The 24,452-nt window shown below is 40.4% G+C and overlaps 2 protein-coding genes and 1 long non-coding RNA gene across 4 annotated transcripts in view; 2 read left to right on the top strand and 1 right to left on the bottom strand.

Moving 5' to 3' along the window:
• Window positions 1-19,663, top strand: part of CDS1 (CDP-diacylglycerol synthase 1) — a 229,918-nt gene extending 210,255 nt beyond the window's left edge. For both annotated transcript variants that reach the window (XM_068187844.1, XM_068187843.1), the window contains exons 3-13: window positions 1,541-1,637; window positions 4,779-4,876; window positions 5,174-5,313; window positions 6,872-6,930; window positions 9,258-9,340; window positions 10,810-10,897; window positions 11,958-12,026; window positions 12,972-13,124; window positions 13,702-13,821; window positions 15,638-15,741; window positions 16,920-19,663. In XM_068187844.1, the coding sequence (XP_068043945.1) occupies window positions 1,581-1,637; window positions 4,779-4,876; window positions 5,174-5,313; window positions 6,872-6,930; window positions 9,258-9,340; window positions 10,810-10,897; window positions 11,958-12,026; window positions 12,972-13,124; window positions 13,702-13,821; window positions 15,638-15,741; window positions 16,920-17,049 (1,101 nt within the window). In that variant the 5' untranslated portion in view covers window positions 1,541-1,580 and the 3' untranslated portion in view covers window positions 17,050-19,663. The remainder of the gene's footprint in view (window positions 1-1,540; window positions 1,638-4,778; window positions 4,877-5,173; window positions 5,314-6,871; window positions 6,931-9,257; window positions 9,341-10,809; window positions 10,898-11,957; window positions 12,027-12,971; window positions 13,125-13,701; window positions 13,822-15,637; window positions 15,742-16,919) is intronic.
• LOC137472582 (uncharacterized) lies at window positions 18,503-22,125 on the bottom strand. Its single transcript, XR_010998288.1, has 2 exons — window positions 22,042-22,125; window positions 18,503-20,203 (listed from the first exon to the last, which is right to left on the bottom strand). It is a non-coding gene; the product is annotated as an uncharacterized lncRNA (long non-coding RNA).
• Window positions 22,126-22,186: 61 nt separating this feature from the next.
• LOC137473309 (uncharacterized) lies at window positions 22,187-23,798 on the top strand. The gene is made up of 2 exons (XM_068189191.1): window positions 22,187-22,328; window positions 23,244-23,798. The coding sequence occupies exons 1-2, from the start codon at window positions 22,257-22,259 to the stop codon at window positions 23,796-23,798; spliced, it is 627 nt and encodes a 208-aa protein (XP_068045292.1). The 5' UTR covers window positions 22,187-22,256.
• The last annotated feature ends 654 nt before the right edge of the window (window positions 23,799-24,452 follow it).

Here is a 24,452-nt window from a genome sequence, read left to right as displayed (position 1 = left end):
TTCATCATGTGAAACATGAGTGAGTTGCTCTGTAACTTTCCGAAATATGGATACTCCTTGTATTTGACCTTTGAAAGAAATAGTATATATAACTTTCTAGCAGAGAGTTAGGATACAATAAACTTGCCAAGTGGCTTCCTAAATTCTGGAGCTTCTTGTCTTACTGAAGTTGTCTTTCCAGTGCTGTGCTTGCCAACACCCCCAAGATAACATGTGGTATTTTAACAGTACTCGTAAAGGAAGCTGAATTGTTCTGGAGGAGGTTTGCTCACTATGGATATGCCACCAGGGCCAAGTTGCTACTGTGTATCCCACATCATAGAGCAGCATGAAACATGTTGAGCCTCTTCTGCCTCTATTCTGATTCTTAAGGCAAATCCAATTAGTGGCTGTAGCTGACATTAACCTGTCAATGAGTCACATTCTAGAAAATCAAATTATTGAAGTTTACATTGGAACTGGAGTCTGATTCGAAACTAACACTGAACCAAGTGTTTCTCCTTATGAAGCAGTGAGACACAAGACTGATGCAAAGCAAAACATTAGGAAGAATGTCTTCAGGCTATAGTAGGGGGCTTTGTGTTTAGCAGTAGCTTATGATTAATTGCTTCAGCAGATGTTTAGAGGAAATGGCCAAAATTGTGCCAAAGGACGTTTAGGTTGGATGTTACAAAAATTCAATTTAGGAAAGCGGTTTGGAAGAGGTTTAATTTAGGAAAAAGGTCAAACATTAGAACAAGCTGCCTGGGGAACTGGTGCAATCACCATCCCTGGAGGTATTTAAAAGATGTGTAGATGTGGCAGTCAGGGACGTGATTTAGTGATGGACTTGGTAGTGCTAGGCTAACAGTTGGACTCAATGATCTTAAATGTTTTTCCGGCTCAAATGATTCTATGACTCTGTAGTAAGAGCAATTTTTATTCTGTATTCCTTAGGTAGCCACTAGTAGCTGCCAAGGTCTACAAGGACAAAAGAGTATGGCCAGTTAGACCCATCAACCCCAACTGTCACATATTCTCCTGTCCTGGTTCCAGTGCTCACAAAAGCATAGAACTGCTTCCAATAGATAACCCTCTACTTGGCAAAAAAGCTACTTTGCTATAGAAAGTTGGTAGTCACTTGTTCAGAGGTTGTGTTGTGTCTTTTACTCCTCGAACAATCACTTGCTTTTTGCCTTGCACCCTTTCTTGCATATGCCAGCCTTTGCATGGCTGGGCCCCCATCAGTCTTGCAGCTGATGTGATGCTTTTTGAGTGTCCTGATGTATTTTCACAGCAGCTTCAATATGGGGTTGTACCAATTAATTGCAAATGACATTTGGCAGGGTTGAGGCAGCACACAGGAAGAAGAAAGGTGTCCAACTTTAATTTCTTTTACTGTGCAGTTGGATAGTTGCTTGATTCTGTGTTTCTTGCTATGCATTGATTAAACACAAAAACTTCTGCTTTTCCCACTGTTTCTAACATAGTTTAATCTCTAGTTAGCAGAGGAAGTAGAATTCATTTTCATTTATAACTGCTTGCTTTTTTTTTTTAATAGGTGGAAAAATTGGTGGATTCGTGGAATTCTCTCTCTAGCTATGATTTCTGGTTTTTTTCTGATTATATATCTGGGATCATTTATGCTGATGCTTCTGGTAAGTTTATTTAAATTCATTCCTCTGTGCAAGAGTTATTTGATCTCTTCATTCATCATGCCTAAGCAGAAAGGAAACTGCATGGACAATTCAGAGCAATTGTCTTTTGTCTTTTATTTCTGTAAATACAAATACTTCTGAAAAACACTTGAGAGATTCAAAACTGGACCTTACAGATTAAGGATTTCTTATATACTGTAATTTATTTTTTTTTTAGGAATTAAAGTAGCTCCAAGGAATTGAATTGCTAGTTGACTTGCTAGTTTGTATCACCTACTGTTGCATGTTGAGGTTTGTTTTAAAAAGCAAACAAACAAAGATCAGACCAAAACCAATTCAGGAAAAACTCCAGACCCACTAACAACACAAAAAATCTAAAAACAAAAAATTAAGAGACAGGTGCAATTCTGATGCTAAGGAAGGCAGGCAGCCCTGGCCTCCTGTCTGCCACTGGAACGAAAGGCTTTCCTCAGACATGCTTCTTTTATTCCATATTTCTCTATGAGGCTTCATTTTGACCTTGCATTTATCTGTAAGTTAGAGCTAGATCCCTGAGGTACAGACAAAGTGCATTTTTAGGTCATGAAGTGAAATACTGGTGAGGATAACAATAAAAAAAAATTATAATTATCTTCATACATGCTATACAGCAGGTCAGTCTTTACTGCCTCTTTGCACCATTTTAATTGCTGGTATTTTTATGGAATGATGGTTTAACTATCTTTCCCAGTCTTAGCAAAGAACAGGAATTTAGGTTTTAATATGCTGAAATTGGTTCTTCTAGGTAATTGCTTCTATTTTTTACTCTAAGTTTGTTCAGGTGTCAAAATTTTTAAACTTTTTTCTTGGCCTCCTATGAGGCAATTTTAGGATTGTGTTCCTAAAAACATTTAGGTTGGAAAATACCTTTAAAATAATTTAATTGAACTGTTAACCCAGCATTGCCAAGTCTACCACTAAAGCATGTCCCCAAGTCCCTCATCTACACATCCTTTAAATATCTTCAGGGATTGTGATTCAACCACTGCCCTGGACAGCATCTTGCAATGCTTGACAGCCATTTTGGTGAAGAAATTTTTGTTAATATCCAATCTAAACCTCTGCTCCCATCTAAACTGAGGTAATTTTTTCATTTGTTGCCTAGGAGAAGAGACCAACCCCTATCTCCCAGCTCAGGGGACAAGGTAACAAGCTCAACAACTGGTCTTACCATTAAAGAGGCAAAGAAAGCATTAATGACATCAGCTTGTTCCTCATTCTTTGTCAGTGTGTTTCTTCCTGCATCCAACAAAGGATGGAGCTTCTTCTTAGCCCTACTTTTGCTTCTGATGTCTTTATAGAGGTGGTTTTTATTGTTCTCATTGGGCTTTGGCCCTTCTACTTTTCTTCCTGCATAACCTCACAACATCATTGTAGTCATTCTGAGCATTCTGAGTCACCTGCTCCTTCTTCCAAAGGTCATAAAATCTAGTGTCTTGAGAGACTGGAATGCTATTTCACCATCATTATGGTCTGCATTACAGTTTCTACACCTGAATTAGTCTGGTTCATATTTTCTGCTTTCAGATGAATGACATAACAAACTACTAATTCATTGTCTCATTCATGGAGGATTTTCTTTTTTGTGTGTGAAGAAACAACAAAAAAAGCCCTTTTAAAGTGCAGGTTGTTTTAAAAAGATTTATTTTTCCCTACCATCCTTCATTTAGTTGTCAGTTACATTTGAGAATTATGATTATGAATGAAAAGGAACTAATTAATTTGCAGGGTGATTTTGTGTATTCATGGACAAACTGTTAAGACGTGAACCAGAAAGTAATCAAAGTTAGTAGAGAATTGTAATAGAGTTTGTCTTTTGTGCCATGAAGCAAAAAGTCTGTCTTGTATTATAATGAATTGGTAATTAAGTTGATATTTGAGACTACATAAAAGGAGAATGGAGGGAAAAAAAAACAGTCTTGCTCATGAATTATTTAATTTGACTGGAATAAAATAGCTTGTATTTAAATAACAGTTGTCACGTTAAAACCAAATCTCAATACTGGGACTGAAAATGCTCAGAGACTTGTAGGAAGAGTAATCCAGTGAGGTTTGGAGGACAAGATCTGAGACTGCTCTAAAGAGCTGGGATGTATGTTCTGCATTTGCTGGCTACTTGTGTAACAGGCTTCCATGGCTTGGACCCTGGTGCCCTGTTCCACTGTAAAGTGCAATCCTGTAATGTTGCTCTTGCCTGTAGCATTTAAGTTTTGTAAGGTTGGCCAAGCAGAAGAAAGAGCACAGGATAGGGGAACTTCAAAATTATCTCACTGAGGTGGTGTAAGACTTTGAATCTATGTTAATGGGTTGAGCAAGATGAAATGCACTGATGAGCACTGGCGGTAAAGGGGTGCTGCGAAGCCCCACATGCTGACACGTGCCAGCTGCGCAGGCAGGTTCTTGCTCCGGCCCCTGCACGGCATTCTGTGGACTGAATTTGGCAATTCCATACGTCTGGATAGGGTGATCCGCTCAGATACTGAGGATTGGACAGACGTGGCAGAGTCCTTTGGGACCCAGAGGCCCTGTGAGGCCGGTAACACAGGGAAGCAGTGAGGTCAGCAAAACAAAATGAAGGTGTGGGAGGGTGTGACATTCAGACCTGAGCTAGATGAGCTTTGCCTCTAATTATAAAGGCTAATTGCCCTTAATGAGATGCTTGCAAGTGAAATACCTAGGTGTCCTGTGTTACACAGCTAATTTTTCCATTGGGCCCCGAAAGTATTTCTAGAATTAAATGTAAAGAAAGAAATAGGAGAGTTTTAGGCCAAAAGAAATAGGAGAGTTTTCTTTACAGGAAATACTTCCGACCTGCTGCTATCAAGCTGTTTTAATGCTGAAAGATGAGGTGCCTTCTCTTGTTTCACAAGTATATTCTTGAAGCTAGCCCAGTGTGTTGTTGTTTTTTTTTTTTTCCCTTCATGTACAGTGCTTTGGAGATTTTTTTTAAATGGAGCTTATTTTTATCTTGGATTTTATTTGAAGCTGTTTTCTGAATTTGACTTCAGAATGTTTTCCCTTAATGCAGGCTGCAGTGCTCCTTACTGCCTGTAAGAAACAACTGCAGTATATTTACAAAGTTTTTTATTTCTTTTATTTTAGGTCTTGAGCATCCAAGTGAAGTGTTATCATGAAATCATTACTATTGGTTACAGAGTCTACCACTCATATGATTTACCATGGTTTAGATCCCTCAGCTGGTGAGTAGCAATCCAGAACACCAATAAGCCAGGATGTGATACTTAAAACATCTCCTTCCTCACCTGTTGTGGTGGAATGACAGCTTTGTGGGTGATGTGCAGACATAAAACTTGACATCTGTCTCTAATACAGAATTTTGTAGTTGTGTTCCCCCTGTGAACTTGGACAAATCAGTTGGCATTTTAATACTTTTTTTTAAACTTGTTATAAGTAAATCCTTGTTTGTTTTGTTTTTAAGAATTGCATTTAATATATATTGTCTTATTAAAATAACTGTTAGATGTTGTGTATTGCAGGTACTTCTTGCTCTGTGTGAACTACTTCTTTTATGGAGAGACTGTAGCTGATTACTTTGCTACATTTGTGCAAAGAAGAGAACAGCTGCAATTCCTCATTCGTTACCACAGATTTATATCTTTTGCACTCTATTTAACAGGTAAGTGCAAGATATCACAAAAATGAAAGAACTTGGTGCTACATTTGCTCATTTAATTTTAAAATATTAATTATTCCCTATGTTAATTTAAAATATTAATTGTTCCCCATCATTATGCACTTCCAGTTTCTTTTTCCTCTTAATGCTTGAGAAAATTAAGCATGTTTCCTGTGAAATGATGAGTACAAATTTTGCATTCACTGAGAAGAAGAAAGCAGCCTTAACAAGGGGATGATCTTGAGACAGTTGGCATAATAGTGCTCAAAATAGGTTGGCAAGCATTAATTTTGGTTGCTGAAGAACTGGTGCTATTTTGGCAGGCTGTAGAGATTACTTCTGTGTGTAATTGCTGTGCTGGGTTGATTCTTTACTGTGTAAGTGTTCTCCTAGGTCTCCAGTAATAGAATTTACTAATATATTTTCTAACTGATTAGTCAAAATGCCTGAGTCTTAATTTTGTCTGCAAAATATTCAGATACTTTCCTCATGGAAAAACTTCCTCCCTGTCTAAATAAAAACTTTTAAAAAGGCTTTTTTCTAGGAAGATGAGACACAAGTTGGTACATTTTTGGGGTATTGCTTTGTGAATGTGTAAATATGTTTTTTCAGCAATGCAGTGTAGCATAAAATTAAATCAGCTGAAGACTCAGATTGGTCTAAGGGACAGGGGCCTGCTATGCTACAAATATTTCTAAAGTGTACTGAGAAATCTGATCTTTGTGATAATCTGTCAGTTTTTCTGTTGTTTTTTTTTTTTTTTTCTTAAACCAAATAAAAATTCTGCTCAGTGCTTAGATCACAAACTTGAAACTAGCTTTGCAGAAGTTGACCTTTTTCAACTGGCTTTGGCTTGGGGGAACTAACTTAAATAATGCCGTGTGAGCTGATGAGGGGGAGACATGAGACAAGCCAAGCATGAGCAAAAGGAGGAGGCAGAGCATAGCAGAGCCCCCTGGTGTTGGCATTGTGAGGTCACTTTGGGGCTATCCCCAGGATTCAGGGTCTTTTGAGGGCCTCTGGCACCCTGTTGGTGCAGGAAGTTGCCATAGGAGAGATGAAGCACTCAATTAGCCACCCAAAAAATTATTTTTGGTCAACTGAATTCTCCAACACCTGTGCTTCACACTTGCATTGCCTGCTGTCATATGCCTCTCTAGGGGAAAGGGGCAAGTTGATGTTTTGCTTTCATTTATTTCTGTTAATTATTCAAAACTAGTTTGTTGACCTGGCTTTCAAGTGGTTTTTAAAAGAGATCATCACTCTGTTTGCTAAAACTTGATGTTCGCAATGCGACCTTGTGCGTGCCTAGAGGGTTGTTCTTTACTGATGGTTTACTATGGATGTTCTTTACTGATGTTAGCTAAAGCATAGTTCTTTACTATATTAACTAAATCATAGTATTGTATGAGAATAACTCTATATGTACTTTGAATATAAGCCAACACTTCTAGCAGCAGAGGGATTAAAAACTGCTTCAAAGGAAGAGAATTACTGGTATATCACAGTTCAGTGTAATTAAATATAAGATGGTACAAACTGCACTTGCTTTGTTTTACAGGATTCTGCATGTTTGTTTTGAGTTTAGTGAAGAAACATTATCGTCTGCAGTTTTACATGGTGTGTATTACCCACATTGCTGTGCTCATTCACATTACGAATGCCACTAGAAACAGTCATGTCCATATGCTCATAAAATAGTTCAGAAGAGCGGTGTTGAAAGTGTGCTTAAATTGAGAGTAGCATGAAATCAAGTCATGCAGGACTGTATCTGTTCACCTTCCAGATGATGATTAATATTATATCCCAGGATATGGCCTCTCGGTCAGTACAAGCTGTCCTCAGTGAGGCCTTGTGCATGTCCAACATGATATGTTTCCCTTAGTGATAGGCTGATATGAAAGAGGTTGTTGGAGAAGGGGGATGCATCTCCCTGGTGGGTGTGAAGCCAAACAGTACAGCATTGTGTGGAAAATGGTTCTTGTGACTCAAATGTTGCTTTCTAGAGGCCCCACTGAAGTACCATGAAGGGTCTTGATCTTAACCCCTATGTGAAATATTTTTTCTGTGACATTTCACAGCTGTTCTTGTCTTTTGCTCTGCAGTGTCTCAATAGATCATTGATGTATTAAAAGAAACCAGCATTCTCATCTCTCATATTTGTCCACCTAATAGTTAGCATAGTAGCTAAGCAGCAGCATGAACCTTTTTCTTATGTGTATCTTATACATTGAAAACTAATTCTGTAACATTACAGGTTAAAACCAAAGCAAGCACCCAAAACATCCCACTGACAACACCCCACCTCCCACATCTATGTAGGACTGATTAGAAATCACAGGGAAACAGCAGTGCAGTACAAATCCTATCTTGAAAGAACTTGAGCAATCAGGGCATTGCACAATTTAAAAGCTCTGGTAATGTGGTTAACCCTTCTGTTTCTGCACTGCTTTAGGTAGCACGTTACCATTGAGGACCTCCAGTTCTAGACCAGGACTTAACTGAGCCTTATAATAACATGTAAAATAATCTTTTAGTGAAAATAAACTGATTGTAGGAGAGTTTACCTGACAATGAGATGCAGTTTTTCTAGCCTTTCTTTTCTAATCTGAAAAAAAAGCCCTCCTCATCCTCAGATTGGCACCACCTAAATATATTAACTTGCCATGATATTTTTCCTTTTTCCTCTTGTGGAAAAAAGGTGAAAATGTGTAGTGTCAGTCACGTGACTTGGTGCCTTCCCAGAAAACATTAAAATGTGGCTACCCAGGAAGTGCAACAAAAAAGGAGTGAAGCCATATAGCTACTGTGTGGCAACACAGTGTTTGGGAGGAAAAGGAGAGTCTATCCCATCCCTGGAAGTGTCCAAAGCCAGGCTGGATGGGGCCCTGAGCAACTCAATGTAAGTGGAAGGTGTCCCTGCCTGTGGTGAGGAGATTGGAACTATGTGATCTTTAAGGTCCTTTCCAACCAAATAGCTCCATTATTCTAGTAGCGTAGGCATGTGGGTTTAGATGGTGTTTCAACGTCACTGTACAAATGCTAAAAACTTTGCTGCAGACTTGTGTTAATTAAGCAGCAGGTAATCTTTCCAGAAACCTTCTGTAATTTCTTGTAGCCTACCCCCCTCCCCCCCTCCCCCCCCCCACCCCCCCTCACCTTTTAAGGCTTCTCAATTTGTCCTATCTGGAAGTAGAGTCTGGCTGCCATAGGTAAACACATGTGATAAGAGAATTAAAGAAGTAGGACATTTTGACTGTAAATGGCCCAGACATTTAGAGTGCTTAAGTTTGGTATATCATGAGAGAACTACCAGTTCTTGATTTAAAAGTGTTTGGAAAATAAAATTTATTGCAGAATCTTTACTGGTAACCTGTTTGGAAACTGCTTTATTGTACACTGGCTCTACAGATTAAACACCAAGTACATACAATAGTACTGAACTAAATGATTGTTTAATTGACCATGCCCTTAAAAACAAACACTTCATTTTTGCTAGTCCTGAGAATTTTCATGTTTCATAAGTGTATTCTGTTATGAGAGACATCCACATCTGTGTAACAGTACTCTTTCATGAGTAGTTCCTTGCCATTTTATTGTTACAGTTCTAACATGTCTGTTATATGTATATACAGAATATCACATTGCTTAAACTTCTTTGCTGCTTTCATGCTAGAGGTGTATGTCTTACTAAATCAGGTGTTAAAACTGCATGTTAAAAAATTCTGGGTGGAGGTAAGTGATGAAGAGACCTGCTGAAGTTTCAGAACTTGCTTCAGAAAGCCAGCTCACTTGTGATATACTGTATGTACACATCTCTTGCATTATCACTAGAACTGGTCTTCCTGGGGAGCTCCTCAGTAGCTCCTGTAGCTGATGTGCCAGGATTTATGGAGGTCTGTGGGTCGGTGTTTTCACTAACTGTTGTGCTGTTGCATTGTTAACAGTTCGCATGGACTCATGTCACTTTGCTGATCACTGTAACTCAATCTCATCTTGTCATCCAAAATCTCTTTGAAGGCATGATCTGGTAAGGGGACAGTAACAAACTGATTTGTACCTCTATTGCATTGGAAGGTTGGTTCTTTTGCATTGATCTGGTTACGGAATACTTGTGGGAACAGTTAAGCAGGACAAATTATAGGAGCATTAATGTCTAATTGGAAGGAAAATTGGAGGAATTGGGAGTGGAGGTAAAGCATACAGGAGAGGAAGCAGAAACCTCTTTATCAAGATTGACTGACACAAGTCTGATGGTTCTGAACAATCACTTCATTTACTTGCAGGGAATAGGATTGATTGCATGCTAGGTCAGATAGTTTCCACAGCATTTTGCTGAACAAATGAATATCCAGCAATTCTCTTGCAATTACTTGGGAGCTTCGAGTTGCTCAGAGCTATTGAAGTTGGACCATTTAATATGAAATCCCCAATCTGGCCATGTTCCCTGTAGCCTGTCCTGTTCAAATAAATTTGGAGTACTTAAAATATTTTAAGAGTTTTAATCTTGGTTATGGTTGGGCAACATTTGTGCCCCATTTTCAGTAATACATTAAATTTTGGCAGTGCAGTTAAACTTGATTGTGTAAAGCCACTCCTCAGAGAGCGGGTGTGTTTTCCTACCCCTTCTTCAGGGACAAGGTAAATTTCAAGTTGAGAAAGAAGGAAGAACCATGTGGAAGATGGTTTGTGTTCTTCCAAGGACATAATGCTGTTTGTTCTCCTCTTCCTGATATATGTACATCTGAGGAGATTATTGCAGACAAGGCATACTTACAGTCAGAAAGAAAGCCCAAAGCCTTTGACAAAGTTTCTATATACAAATACTTTTCATAGTGATTATGTTCATGTGTCAAAAACTGAGCCTAGTTGCTTTGCTAGCCTACTATTTCTTATTGCCACTCTTGCTAGACAATTCAGCAGGAGATCAAAAAGTATGACTTTGAGCTTATTAATGCATCCCTGCTTTGAAAAGGAGGGGAAAAAAGAGAGCTTAATAGACTTGAATAACAACTTCAGATGCAGTCTGCATGCAAAAAGTACTTAAAAAGCTGCTCCAAACTGACAAGAGGGGGAAAAAAATAAGGGAAACTAAATTTTTTTAATTTAGCTGTCATTTAAACTTTTGGAGTAATTTGCTTGTTTTGATATTACCAAAAACATTAACATGTTTATAACGGTTGATTTCTTCTTACCTGTGGTACCAGTCTTTAATCCTGATAGGAAGAAGCCAGCCTGTTCATGTTTCAAGCTCATGCACCAAAATAACACTTTAACTTGAGCTACCATGAATCTGTTATGATCTAGTTTGCCTGAAGACTAAAACCAGTATAGCTAAGTGTGGTTTTCATGGGGGAACAACGTGAACACATTATGAAACATATTCCTTCCAAATACTGCAGAAAAATTTCCCAGAAAGAAATTTGGCTCTTTCCATTTTTGTCCGGTGTTTAGGTTCAGGCAGTTTTTCTCTGTGAAACTTTTAATGTCTTTCTCTAGGTTTCTGGTTCCAATTTCAAGTGTTATATGCAATGACATTACCGCTTATATTTTTGGATTCTTCTTTGGCAGAACTCCATTAATTAAGGTAGGTGCTTAGGCACTTCCTTGCTAACAAGCTTTTATAATTTATATCCATTTTGTTACTTGTTCAAAAACATGTTAATGGAAAAAATACTTTACACAGTACTGCATGATTCACATCTTTGCTAAAAAAGCCCAAACTGACTATCCTGTTCCTGAAAATTTGTATACGGGAAACTGGGATTAATGTGAATGTGATATTGGCATACAGAATAATACAGTTTGAGCCTATTTGATCATCATTTGTAATTGCAGTATTTTTGAATTTAAGATGCAGGTTTGGCTGCATACTTACTGAACAGAAACTTTTTTGAAATAAGCCACTAGGTCATATATACCTGCTCCTCTTGTTGATTGAGAAGGGCTCAAGCATTAATCTTCCTATTCTGGTAGAATATACAAGACCCCACAGAAAGCCATGAATTATTTTCACGATGTCTCCATGTTAACTTTTGAGGATTTAGTTGGTTTTGATACTTAAATGCTCTTAAATTGAAAATGTGATAGAATTTGGTGACAGCTCGGCACACTGGTCTCTCTAGTTATATGCTGTATTAGTTATCCAGTCTGTCTGCAGAAAGCTGGTGGCTCCTGAGGGGCGTCTCCAGCAGTGGTTGTGTCACGCCCAGGTTTCTGGCACTGTCTAAATGGGCACTTGCTTGCAGAGCTCTCCAACAGACCTGAGAGCTGAGATGTGATCATGCAGGTCTCCCAGTCTTTTGCTTGAAGGGAATTCAGCTGCTTAATCTGGGTCAGATGCAGCCAGAGGCTGGCAGCAGCCTCCAGACAGCAGCAGCAGATGGGATGGGAGCTCTCCCTTCCCTCAAACTGGCCACTAGCACCAACCAAAGTGTGGCTTTTGCCCACCTTGCCTGGAACAGGTCATGGCCGTACCCTTCTATTTATCACATTCAGTGGCTGCAGCTGCTGACATTCAGTATTTCACATAAACCCTTGAAAAACAAAGTAGGAGGTTGTTTGTTTCACAAACAAGATCAAGAAATACAGTAAAAAAGGGTGCAATGATTTAACTGATGGACTAACATTATCTCTTTTGTACCTAGCTCTCTCCCAAGAAGACCTGGGAAGGGTTCATTGGAGGCTTCTTTTCCACTGTTGTATTTGGATTTATTGTAAGTAAGCACAGGACACTCATAGAACCAAAGAATGGTCGTGTTTGGAAGGGACCTTTAAGATCATCTCACTACAATCCCCCTTCCATGGACAGGAATACCTTCCACTACCCTAGATTGCTCAGAGCCCATCTAACCTGGCCTTTGAACACTTCCAGGCACATGGGAATTTCCTTGTATAGAATCAGTCTTCATATTTTTACTTGAAATAACCAAATTTATCACTAATTTTATCTCAAACTCCTAGAAGCCTCAGGATTAGGGTGGGTTTTTTTGCCTAGAGAATTCTGCAAATTCATAACTAGCTGGAAAGGGTAGGCAAGGTTTTAACCTCTACTGAAGAGATCATATTGACCATTTTCTGCCATTTCTGTTACAGTATCTGGAATAATTTTATCTATTAGTTGCATCCCTATTTTGAAATTGAAGTTTATCAATAGCATTATTTATGCTTTGTGAAGTAATCCTTCTGTCTTACATGCTTTATAATGATATTTCTCCTGGAAAGCAATTTACTCAAATGATATGCACAGATGATAATAGCAGCATAAGTAATTGTTGTGATAGGTAATTAAAAATGTGTAAGTTCAGCAGGACATATAATAGCCAAACTTAGTAGAGGAGATATTCAAGTTTTAATGGACAAGTGAACTGCAAAAAAATTAAGAGTGGATGACATTTTTGGATTTTATAATGCAGAAGATAACTAGATAGAAATCTGAGAGATAGAAAAAGAAAAATAATTTGGGAAATCATCAGTAAGCTCATGGGACATCTGCCTTGTTGAGGCGCTCTCTAGTTTAAGCAGGCTGATTTTTCTCCTTTCTGTGTCTCCTATTAGAAAGATTTTTATTATCCTGAGCTTGTGGTGATAAAGCCATTTACCATGTTTTTTTGAGTGCAATAACAAATGCCTAATTCAGGAGTTCTTGTTTTGCTTTTCAGTTTTCCTATTTTTTAGCTCAACATCAGTACTTTGTCTGCCCTGTGGAATACAACAGTGAAACCAACGGATTTGTGACAGAGTGTGAACCTTCAGAGCTCTTCCAAATGAAGAAGTACTCTGTGCCACCATTGCTTCAGGCTGTGTTGGGATGGGTAAGAGAAAAAAAAAACAGGCTTTGGTTAAAATTGAAATCGCGCTTCCCAGCTTAAATGGGTTTCCAAACCATTTTAGAAGGGTATCTGAATGCTGGTAAAGCTTAACCTTAAGAACTGAATCAATACCATGAGCCCCTCCATTGCTCATACAGGGGATGTGGTCACCCAATCAGAATCAACTCTGGAGTCACCCAAGGGAAGCAGCCTGTGTTCTCTTTGTGTTGCATGTGGATGCCACTTAAGCATTTTGCAAACTTATTTTTGAAGAGCAACCTTTGAATTTTTTGTGGAAAGTGGACAAAGGCTTGTTATGGCCTGAATTAGTGGCAAACTGAAGTAAGCATGTAGAACTTGATTCTCTTTTCAGCTAGTGTGTAACTGCTGTTAGGATTGGTGTTTTACTCTCTTCAGTACACTGAATCCTGTGTGCTAGTGCCATTACTCCCAGGCTGTGTGAAAAAGTACTACCAGCAATAGTTACGTGTAATGTACTCTCCGAACCCTTTAAATATGTAAGCTAAAAATGCCTACAATCAAATATATTGAAACACAGTGTTAATTATTTTTCTTGTAGGAAACAGTGAATATGTACCCATTTCAGATGCACAGCTTTGCACTGTCAACATTTGCCTCATTAATTGGGCCATTTGGAGGATTCTTTGCTAGTGGATTTAAAAGAGCTTTCAAAATCAAGGTATGTAATGAATCCTGCAGGTCTCTAAGCTTTCTTTTGTTTTTCTCTTTGGATTAGATAAATTGGTTGGTTAGGAGTTAGAAGTTTTTAAAATGCTTCATTGTAGTTGTGTTTCTACTAAGTTGCAACCATGTTTTGGCTGGTTTTTAGTATCAGAAGCAGGGCTTAGTTTTATAAAATGTGTGTGTGTGCGTGATATTCTTCAAACTTTGCACAGTCAGCATGTGACTTCAATGCTGGAAATCTAAGAATAATTTGGTTACATAGTTTGGATGATAATTACTCTTCCAAATCATGCTGCAGAAGTGGTTTAGACAAGCAAGATGTGAGATACTATATTTGACATGAAGGACAAACTGTAGACACCTCAGAAGTGTTGACAGTGGTTTACCCTTCAGATTTTGGCTGGCTGATTTTTACCAGTGGTGTTGGTGTCATAGGCAGATGCCGGTGTGTCAGGCTCACCAAAGTGTGAGATGTTTGGCTACCTTTGCCAAACATCTGCCTTGTAACAGGAGTGTGTACTGGCAAATTATATGACCTGCTACCCTCTGTTTATTGGAAGGTGTGTGCTGTCGCTTGTGGCAATGCTGTCCTTGGCTGGTATTAAATGGCAGCAAGAGTATGGCAAGAGGGCAGCCCCAAATTTCTTCCGACCTTCTTTATGTCTTGGTAGGACTGCTGTAATTCTTACCCTCTTGCTTGTTGTTGTTCATGTTGTTGTTCTGTATGTCCACCAAGCTGGCATGTGCTTTGCACAGAAGTGTGGAAACCTCTCTGTTTGTGCTGATCTCCTGTGCTTGTACTTACCCCTCTTTCTCATGCTGATCCCAGCAGCTTGCCCAGCACTTTGCTGGCCACAGCACTCTTGTACCTGAACAGTCACATAGCAAAAGACTGTTTGTGTGAAGAAGGAATTTGGGATGGAAAAAATGCTGCTGAAAAGCAGCACTTATTCTTAAAGTAGAACATAAAAAAGTAGATTCATTTTAAAACTTCTGGGCTCCAAAGTGATGACTTAAGGACTGTCGGAAGTCAGGGATATTGTGAAATTGCTGCTGAAGGCAGCGAACTCCATGCCTGCCCCACACTGGGCAGGACTACTTTAACTTGCTGGCAGTCACCCCACATGACTGAGGTCAGGGTTTGCACTCAGAGAGGACACGAGTGAGTGTGGCTGACAGAAAGGATGTCTGAAGGTATTCTGATTGATAAAGCTGTTCTATAGTCAAGCTAGGTAACACAAAAGTAGTGCATCAAGCTTTGTTTGCATCAGAAATACTTTTTTTTAAAGTAAGTGATATTTAAGTAGCGATCATTTTTTCACAGTGTTTTTTTTATTCTGTGAGATAAATTTATATTGTTTGCACATATTATGGTTTTTAACTATGGTAGAGGATAAAGCAAAAAAGGTCTTAAAGAGGAGAATTAGATTCTGCAGAAGCAAGAAACAACAGCCAGCAGCTTAAGAGGTTTGCTACAAAATGATGTATGTGTAGGCACACAAGTGTTCTCGGTACTGGCATACCTGCGCCTGACCTACTACTGTCCTCTTATGCCAAACTGTGGACAAATTGCTGCTTCTCGTATTTTTCTTCTCACCCCTTGGCTTGCCTTTGCAGTTAAAAACTCCTTTAGCAAAGGAGCCTCTTGCTAACTTTTGGCTCCAGGCAGTGAAACCATGGCTTACTTGCAGCCCTAATGTGCTGCTGCCAAGTGATAAAATCATATGTGTGTTTTACAGGAACCACTGATCATCTTTTTTTTTTTTTTTTTTTTTTTCTTCTTTCCTCTTCTTGTCCTTCACACCCAAAAGGATTTTGCAGACACAATCCCTGGGCATGGTGGGATAATGGATCGCTTTGATTGTCAGTACTTGATGGCCACTTTTGTTCATGTCTATATCACCAGTTTCATAAGGTATGGACTTTTTACAATATTAACTACAGAAGCATGCACAGGAGCTGTGCCATAATAAATGCATAGGAGTTATGTTAGCATAGCAGAGATTGCAGGTTGCTAAATAGGATTTATCCAGTCGCTTCAAATACAGGACTGTTAAGAAAACAATGTCCCTACCTAGGATTTGTGCTGGGTCCAAACTATGCCTGAATGTTTATGTAACTGCTGTTTCAGGTACCTGTGTACCTGAAATACAAGGAAATTTTGTGTAGCCGCCTATCAGAAGTTTTACTAGAATTGACTGATTACAGAAACATGTAGGATGGGGTTTCAGGCAGGAGGGTTGTGCAGCATCTCTGCTGCACAGAGCAGCTTTCCCTGCATGGTTCCTGAAGAGCCTGTAGGTTTGAGAGACCGCAGTTGTTCCCATGTGTTTCAATATTTCTCAGTTGCTTGGCTTGGGATTTTCTGTTTAAGATGAAAATGCTTTAGTACAAGAAAGGAGACAACTTCATAAAATATTGCTCATCTTCCCTGAACCACACCATCACTTTCAAGATTAAACCATGGGAATCGCAATTCTCTTAAAACAGACATTTTAGTTTCTGAGGCAGGGATGGTTCAAGGGGCCAAATCAAGACATGCCCATAGTTTTGTAAATGCATATGGCTACATAATGATTAGATACCTAATCAGCAACAGATTCTTTGCCTTATATGTGGTTTATCTTAGAAGTAGATTTTAAGTGGCTTGCTAAAAATGAGGCTGATATTTAGAAAACCTTGGTTTAATTTGCGGTTTTCTTTACTGACTTGGCCCATTTCCCACTAGTAGTACATAGCTTTCCCACAGTAGTACATAGCTTATTTGGCAGGCAACAGATACTAAATAAAGATCTGCTAATAAAAAAATTGATTACAGTGATAAAAGATGAATTAAGGAATCTTACTTGTCATAAGCCTTCTTAATATCCCCATTTGACAGCAAATAGAAATGCTTTTTAGTTGCTGTTTATATTTACCTAAGAGCATGTTTTGCCAGTAATGCTGGCCTATGCATCCTGAGGAGACAGACTGGGAGAAATCTGTAACTTGGTGCCCTCAAGAAAGAGAAGGCATTGTTTGGGCAGCAAGAAGAAATCTAAAAGACTCATTAGAGCTGTGGTCACAAAAAAAATTTATTTTTTTCATTGACAGGGGTCCAAATCTCAGCAAATTAATGAAACAGCTGTTGATACTTCAGCCTGAACAACAATTAAGTGTGTATAAAACCCTGAAATCTCACCTCGTTGAAAAAGGGGTCTTGCAGCCATCTCTAAGAGGGTAGCTTGTCAAAACAGAGGACTAGAAGAAAACTCCATCTACCAGAAGCCTGTGGAAAAACATTACAAAAATGCACATAAATAATGGCTAAAGGAAGAGTAGTTTGTAGTCTGGAAAAGGTGAATGTTTCCTGAAATGAATGTGTATGCTATGTCTTCCTACTAGGACACTAAAGATTTCTTACTCCTAAAATAATTCAAATGCTTACAAAGTAATGGTACACATGCTGTGCATTTTAGTTCCCGAGATGGATGGGAGCAGTTGTTCTTTAGCACCTAGCCTAACAGTCTTTGTATTTAAGAAAAAAAATTATGAAATTCACTGCAAGTTTCTAATGAATTATTTAAAGCTGTATATCTTAGCAATAACTTTTTGGTCTCCAATGGTTAATGAAGTGTAAACACATCAGGGAGGCAGTAACTTCTGTATAGGCTGATGCTGAAATTATTATTGGCCAGAAAACACTTGTTAGCCTGGTCAAAGAAGTAATTCAAGCCTGCTGTATCAGACTACCTGTATTTACTTAGTTGTTATGAAGATTAAACCTAGCTCTATTTTTAATTTAACAGCTTTCTTATTAAACCATTTCATGCTTTCAAGAGAAAAGGACATTTATGGAAATACAGCTGGGTATTGCAATACAGTTGGATAGTTCAGACTGTGGAGCTGCTTTTTTTATTGTTGTTGTTAACATTACACATCATACACAAGTGTGTACCTCCAGGAGTAGAGATTACCTGAGAAAACAGAGTTCTTCAGCCCAATAAACAGATCAGGGAGAATCTGAAGCTTAAGTCCCTAGTTTCCATGGCCAGGTCAGTGTCTGAAGACAATAATTCAAGCCTTATTCCCTGTGCCTCCTAACTGCTTTGTAGAATTGGGATATTTCCTTCTTTTTAAAAGGACTTTGAGATCCTGAGTAAAAAGTGAGGGTTAAGTGGTGTGTGTCAGTGTGTTACTCAGTGAAGGCAGAAACTTTTATCTCATGAATGTGCACAGTGCAAGACAGGATTGATGGTTCTTCTGCTGTGTGTTATTTATTAAGAAGATCCACAGGCAAGGTTGGGTAACCACAGAGGTGTTTGAATGGAGAATTTTTATAGAAAGCAGCTATTCTCTAGACTTAGTGGGATATATGAGGAGAATTAATGCTCTATTATTCTCAATCCTAGTTGTTTTACATTTTCATCATGTAACATGTCTTGATGCAAATAAAAATATGAACTATTTTTGAAATGACAAAAAATTACTACTGTACAAACAGCACAAATGCAAGTTTTGTTTTCATATACTGTAAATTGATACTATTTCATTTTTCCAACTAACTGTAAATAAGTTTCTCCACATACCGATGCCGTATCTATGTGTGTGTATATAAATTATTAAAAGATGTATGTATATATACTATAGATTAAAATTTAAATGGTTGGTGCTACTTGAGGGTACAATCATGGAAAAAATCACTTGGGTGAGTGATAAGATGTATAAGTAAAATTCAAACTGCTTTTTATTGAACACCGCGTAGCTGAGACCACTGTGTATTCTGTTTTGCACTTGGGCTTGTACAGCTTGTGTATGGAAAGGCAGCCCTTTGTACATTCAACAAAATCCAATTCTAAAGTAATTCCCGTTGATGTCAAATATTGACAGAATTAAATTATGTCTGACTTGGAGATTGCAGTACTGTACTGAAGGAGCACTCCAAGAGGTGAAAAACATCACCAGCTGCTTGTCCATTAGCTCTGTGACTTGGCTTATTAGTTGGAGGGGACTGAAGTTCAGCCCTCACTCCAAATAGAGCATAACCTGAAGTTAAAAGGTATCACAGCTACCTTTGGAAAGGTGTTGTAAAAAGAAGGGAAGAGAAAATGTGAAGGAAACCAAAGTAGAATATCTTCAAAGCTAGCTTCTAGATGAGGCTTTGGTTATGTATGGGACTCTGGTATATGTTATGATAAAATGCAGCCATACTGAAGCTAGTATATCTTTATCCTGGGTATTAAAAAAATCTAAATATTTAAAAATAAGATAGAGAATATATATCTAAAAGGATAATTGTTACTTCAGAAACTTGAAATTTTTAGCGTAATTTTATAGCATGTACAATAAGAAAGTTAAAATATATTTTAGTATTTAATACAACAGAGCATTTGAAATTAATTGCTGTTTGTGTGTACAATAGAAAATTCAGCACTGCAATTCTGCTTTTCAGTGTTAACGTGAAGATGGGATCACCTGCAAACTCACTAATCAATTTTCTAGGTAGAGTAATAGCTTCCTTCTGGTTTAGACTTGGTGTAAATATGACTGAGCAGGATCTGTTACTGTGAAGTGACATCCATGCTTGGTTACTATAAAGAGAATTTACCACACTTGCTACTTCTGTTAGTTCAAGCATTGCAACGTGATCAACAAGGAAGTTATCTTTTTATACCAGTGATTCTTTTCACTTGCACTTTTGTCCCAAGTGGCTATAATTACCTGCTGAGTAAAAAAGGAAAATGTATATTCTGTAAATATTGTACGTGGTATGAGCATTTAATGTCAGTTTTAGTTTGACTGTTTCAATCTTTCATTGAAGCAGGTGTTGTAAAAAAAATAAAACTGGGACAGAAGTCCTCCTGTCTTTTATTTACTATAGCATGTATAGTGGGTGGAATTTTCTTAACAAGAATTTATATTCCTTTGATTCCTTACATTTGTGTACTTAATAGAAAGTCTGCTATTAATTTCCAATCTTTTGTCCCTCCAGACTTCAGACCATCCATATCTGTTGCTGAAAATTGTACAATGTGCCTCATGTCCAAAGATATGCAAGCTTGTCATCTTTTCCTAAAGGTGATCACTCAAACAATACTGATATAGACCTATCACTAATCACTATTTGTGGTGCTGATGGGGTGGCAGCTGGCAGCTACCTCTCCCTCCTTTACTGTTCCTTTGCTTTTAAGTCTTGGATTTGAGGCCCTTCGCCTCCTGCAGCCTCAAACAAGCCAGGTATAAAATGCATCTTATTTCTAAATTACACGGAGTGTAATATCTGTTAAACACTCACCCTCAGCCACTTGGGTGTGTGCTGGGCACCTCCTTGGGTTTTAAGAAACTTGTGAAGAAGCACAGAGCTTTCCTGTGGTCTGTGTCTGCTTCCTAATGGTCTTCTGAGGAAAGGAAGGTGAAAATTAGCAGTGAGTTTTCTCCTGCTAGACAGATAATGTTTGGGGCTGTTACTCACTCAGAGTCCTTTTGTCCAGCTGGTACTAGTACCTAAGTTGAAATTTCCCTTTATCTTGCAAGTAGTTTCCCAATTATAAAATGGATATTCAGTTCCTTGTTTAGTAATTTCAAATTGCATGAACTTTAGTGTGAGTCCTGTATCTGACAGGATGCCAGGAACAGGTGGGAATGTGTCACCCATAAACACACACCAAGTTTAGGTTGGAAAATACCCTCGACATGATCGAGCCTAGCCATTAGCCCTGCACCCCAAGTCCTCCATTAATGTACAGCTGAGTACCACAGGCACTGGGATTTGTTCATTGGATGCATACTTCACCCTGACTTTTCAATACTGATGTTTGTTCCTTGGTGAATTACAGGGACACGTTTTGATTCCTAAAGGAACGTGACAAAGATTGGTATTATAAGGATTTTGTTAGTATGCACATGCCCTGCAAGCAATTGTGTAAAGGCGACATATTTTCACAGGGAAGTCAAGGTTTGGCCCCCTTTAGTTGCCACCAAGTGACTTGCACTTGTCTCTGTCATGGTGCAGTAGAAGCAATTTGCTTCCTCAAGCAGCTGCTGCTCCCATGTGAAGTGACTGGGCCAGTTGTCCCCAGCTCAGCAGGACCTTGAGTTTTGAGCTAGTCCCATGCAGTTTTCAGAGCAAGAGGCTGGATTTTCACTTCTGCTGTTGGGACCCTGCTCTTTGATTGCAGGAGTGAAATACTCATGCTATCTGACAGATATCATGGCCACCTCTAAAGAAACATATCGAGAGCTCTTATTGCCCAGTAGTGGCTTATATTACCTACCTAACTGGGGCTTATCATTGGAGGTTGTGTGTACTTGAAGGGTGTGTGTAGCTCTGCATACTTTGACCTTGTTTCTGATGTGAAAAACTGTGATACAAACATAGGCTGTTCCAGGATGGAGCAAGCTCTGCCAGACTCCATGTTGTGTCATGTCCAGCTGCACAAAACAAGTTTCTGACTTCAGATGGAAGCAAACTTAAAAGAGCATGTCTGTTGGCTCAGCTGGTCCCATGGACACCAAGGATGAGCCAGCCACATCCTTGAGTCAAGTGTTGTCCAAGTGAGGGCAAGCCTGTCCCAGCCATCACAGAGAGCAGCACTGGCCAGGCTAGCTCAGTGCCACCACACCCATAAGCACTGGCCATGCACCATCCACTCCTTCCTGGGAAGAGCCCCCAGTGCCTGGAATGCAGGCAGGAGTTTGTCTGATGTCCACACAGCCCCTTTGTGACAGATGTCCCCTGTCCCTGGCATGGAGGCAACAACAGTCCCTGTTCAGGAGGGTACTCAGGGCTGTGTGCAGGGCATTCTTTGGCAACCACCCATGAGTGCCCTGCTCCCAGCACCAGGCAGGTGCCTGGAGATGGCTGCTCTGAGCCTCAGCAGTGTCCTCTGAGAGAGTGACACAGGAAAGCACAGCAGGGATGGATGCAGGGCCAGTGCCTCAGGCATCTAGTTGTCCCCAGGCCATCTTGCTGCCAGACTGTTCTTGGCCATGTCTTTGTGACACCCAGTCTGTGATTCCTCTTCAGACACACTGTAATTAGATCTGTTTTATTGTTTCACAGCACACATTTTGCAAATAGACTGTATTTTATATGTATTTGGGTATAATACGCTATAATTTTTCTTCAATAAAACTGTCAGTTTAGCCCAATTACCTGAGATATGTGCATAAAAAACATTGATTCAAAACAAAAAATAATGTTTTTATATGGTCTTTTTTCTCTTCTGTTAAACACCTGCACTGGGAATAGAATCAGGTGCCAGGGCTTTGTGATGGGGGGCTGCAGCGAGCCCAGAGACCACTGTGACACTGCGAGGCCTTATCTTGGTCCTGGGGGATTGAAGGAGCACAGAGCCCTGGGGTGTCTGCTCACAGGAGAGCAATTCCTGCAGGAGGCTGCATCTCCCCTGGAGCCCCTGGCAGCTCTGCAGCAGAGTGTCAAAGACAGACATGGAGAGCCATGCAAAGAATGCCAACTCCCAGATGCACAGGACTCTGCTGAGCCTGGACTGGATGCGCCAGGTGAGGGACAGAGCAGGAGGGACAGGCTGGTCGTGGGGGTGCATGGGGGCTGGGGCTGGGTTTGCTGGCACTGTAGGGGATGCTGTGCCAAGGCGGCTGCCTCCATCCCGCTCTTCCTCCTCCTGGTCTTGCTTCCCAAGGGTGTGTCACAAGTAGCTAGAGGCAGCGCCTCCGGAGAGCCAGGCCCTGGCCTTGTCCCTCCATGGGGACAGGCTCAGACTGCTCCTCTGCCCACAGAGCTCTCAGGATGGAGGGGGCTCCCCAGCCATCATGTATAGCAAGTGGAAGCCTTTGTAAGGGCTGGAGAAAACTGGCCAGGCCCATCCAAGGTGCAGGGCTCCACAGAGGAATGCCATCCTGCCACGGCAGCAGGACAGCCTGGAGGAAAAAGAGCCCCCAGAGCAGGAAGGCCATGAGCAGGTTGCCTCCCTGACATGGTCTTGGTAGCTCCATGGCAGACCCAGGCAGGTGACTGCCACAGACAGGACAGGATGTGACAGGGGGATGAACCTCTGACCAGGGCCAGCTGCTGCACTGCACCTCTGCAGCCCCATCTTCTTCCACAGCAGCATTCCAGCAGCTGCTGCTGCCAGGTCTCCAGCAGGTATTTCCTGGAAGAAGCCAGGTGACTTTTACAAATAACAGAATCACTGAATCATATAGAATCACAGATATTAGGATTGGAAGGGATCTCAGGATATAGTCCAGTCCAACACCCTGCCAAGGCATGGTCACCTTGAGCAGGTTACACACATAAAAGTTCAGTGGCTTTAGAATGTCTCCAGAGGGGGAGACTCCTCAAACCTCCCTGGATAGCCTATTCCAGGGCTCTGCCACCTCAGTGTAAAGAAGTTCTTACTCAAGCTGGGGAAGAACTCCTCAAGAAATACCCCTCTCTCCTTTATCACCTTCCAGGGAAACACAATTCTCACCTTTGGGCAGCCATTGCCAACAGGCCTGGAGGGGTTGGAGGCCATTTCGAGCATGCAGAAGGTGCTGCAGTGGCTTGAAGTCCATGTTCCGAGTAATCCAGAGACCTTGGCCAAGGAAGATGAGGACTGTGAAAACAAGATTGACAAGGAGCCGTCCCATGAGATATTGGAAGAGGACATCACATCTCCGGTGCCCTCAGACACATGGGAAGATCACAGCCAAAGCCAGGAACCCCGAGATATTTCAGAAGTGTACAGTGACGAAGAGCTGTTTCAACGGGAAGAGGATGAGAGCACAGCAGCAACAGGAGAGGCTATCAGCAAACTGCAGAGCACATCTCCTGCCCTGGCTGGTTCCATGGACACCAAGGATGAGCCCATCATGTCCCCAGTTCGAGCATCACAGCAGCAAGGGGAGGCCGGTCGCACCACACCCACAAGCACTGGCCATGCACCATCCGCTTTTTCCTGGAAAGTGCCCTTAAGTGCCAGGAGTGCCGGCAGGAGCTTGCCTGTTGCCCTCACAGTCCCCTGGTGACAGACCTTTTTATCACACACATTTTGCAAATAGACTATGGTTTATATGTACTTGTATATAATATGTTATAATTTTTCTTCAATAAAACTGTCAGTTTAGCCCAATTAACTGAGTTGTGTGTGTACAAAAAATTGGTTCAACACAAAAAGCTGAGAAAAAGTAGAGTTTTAAATTTCAGAGGGTACTTTCATTACTTCTAAGCAGGTGATGGCTCCTGCAGGCATCAGAACCATCTGTCTTATAGTTCTTATATCTGCTTAAGATCTCCTGCAGCAGGAGGGCAAGGAGCAGTTCTTTCCTTCCTGACATGGCAGACCCAGACAGGTGAGTGCCATGGACAAGATGGGATGGCATGGGATGGGATGGGCTTCCCTCTGCCCAGGGCCAGCCACTATGCCGCAGCACTGCAGCCCCATGAGTATATGGCACGTCTGCACTACACTGAGACATCCTAAATGGACAACAGCAGTACATGGCCTAGCACGAGCTAATTATGAAATCAGAAGAGTATTTGGAGTGTCCCTAAGGAAGGCTCTGGCCTCATGCTTTTGATGTCAAAAATTATTGAGTAGATCCCGTTTTTGAATGGACCCTCCTTCTCCTCTCTAATAGTTCATCTCCCTTCTTAAGCTCAGTTTGTAAGACTGAAAGAGT

This window comes from Anomalospiza imberbis, chromosome 4 (assembly GCF_031753505.1).
Source record: "Anomalospiza imberbis isolate Cuckoo-Finch-1a 21T00152 chromosome 4, ASM3175350v1, whole genome shotgun sequence".
Classification (NCBI taxonomy): Eukaryota; Metazoa; Chordata; class Aves; order Passeriformes; family Viduidae; genus Anomalospiza; species Anomalospiza imberbis.
The sequence above is the reverse complement of the archived record's forward strand: the minus strand, read 5'-3'. Positions and strand labels throughout refer to the sequence as shown.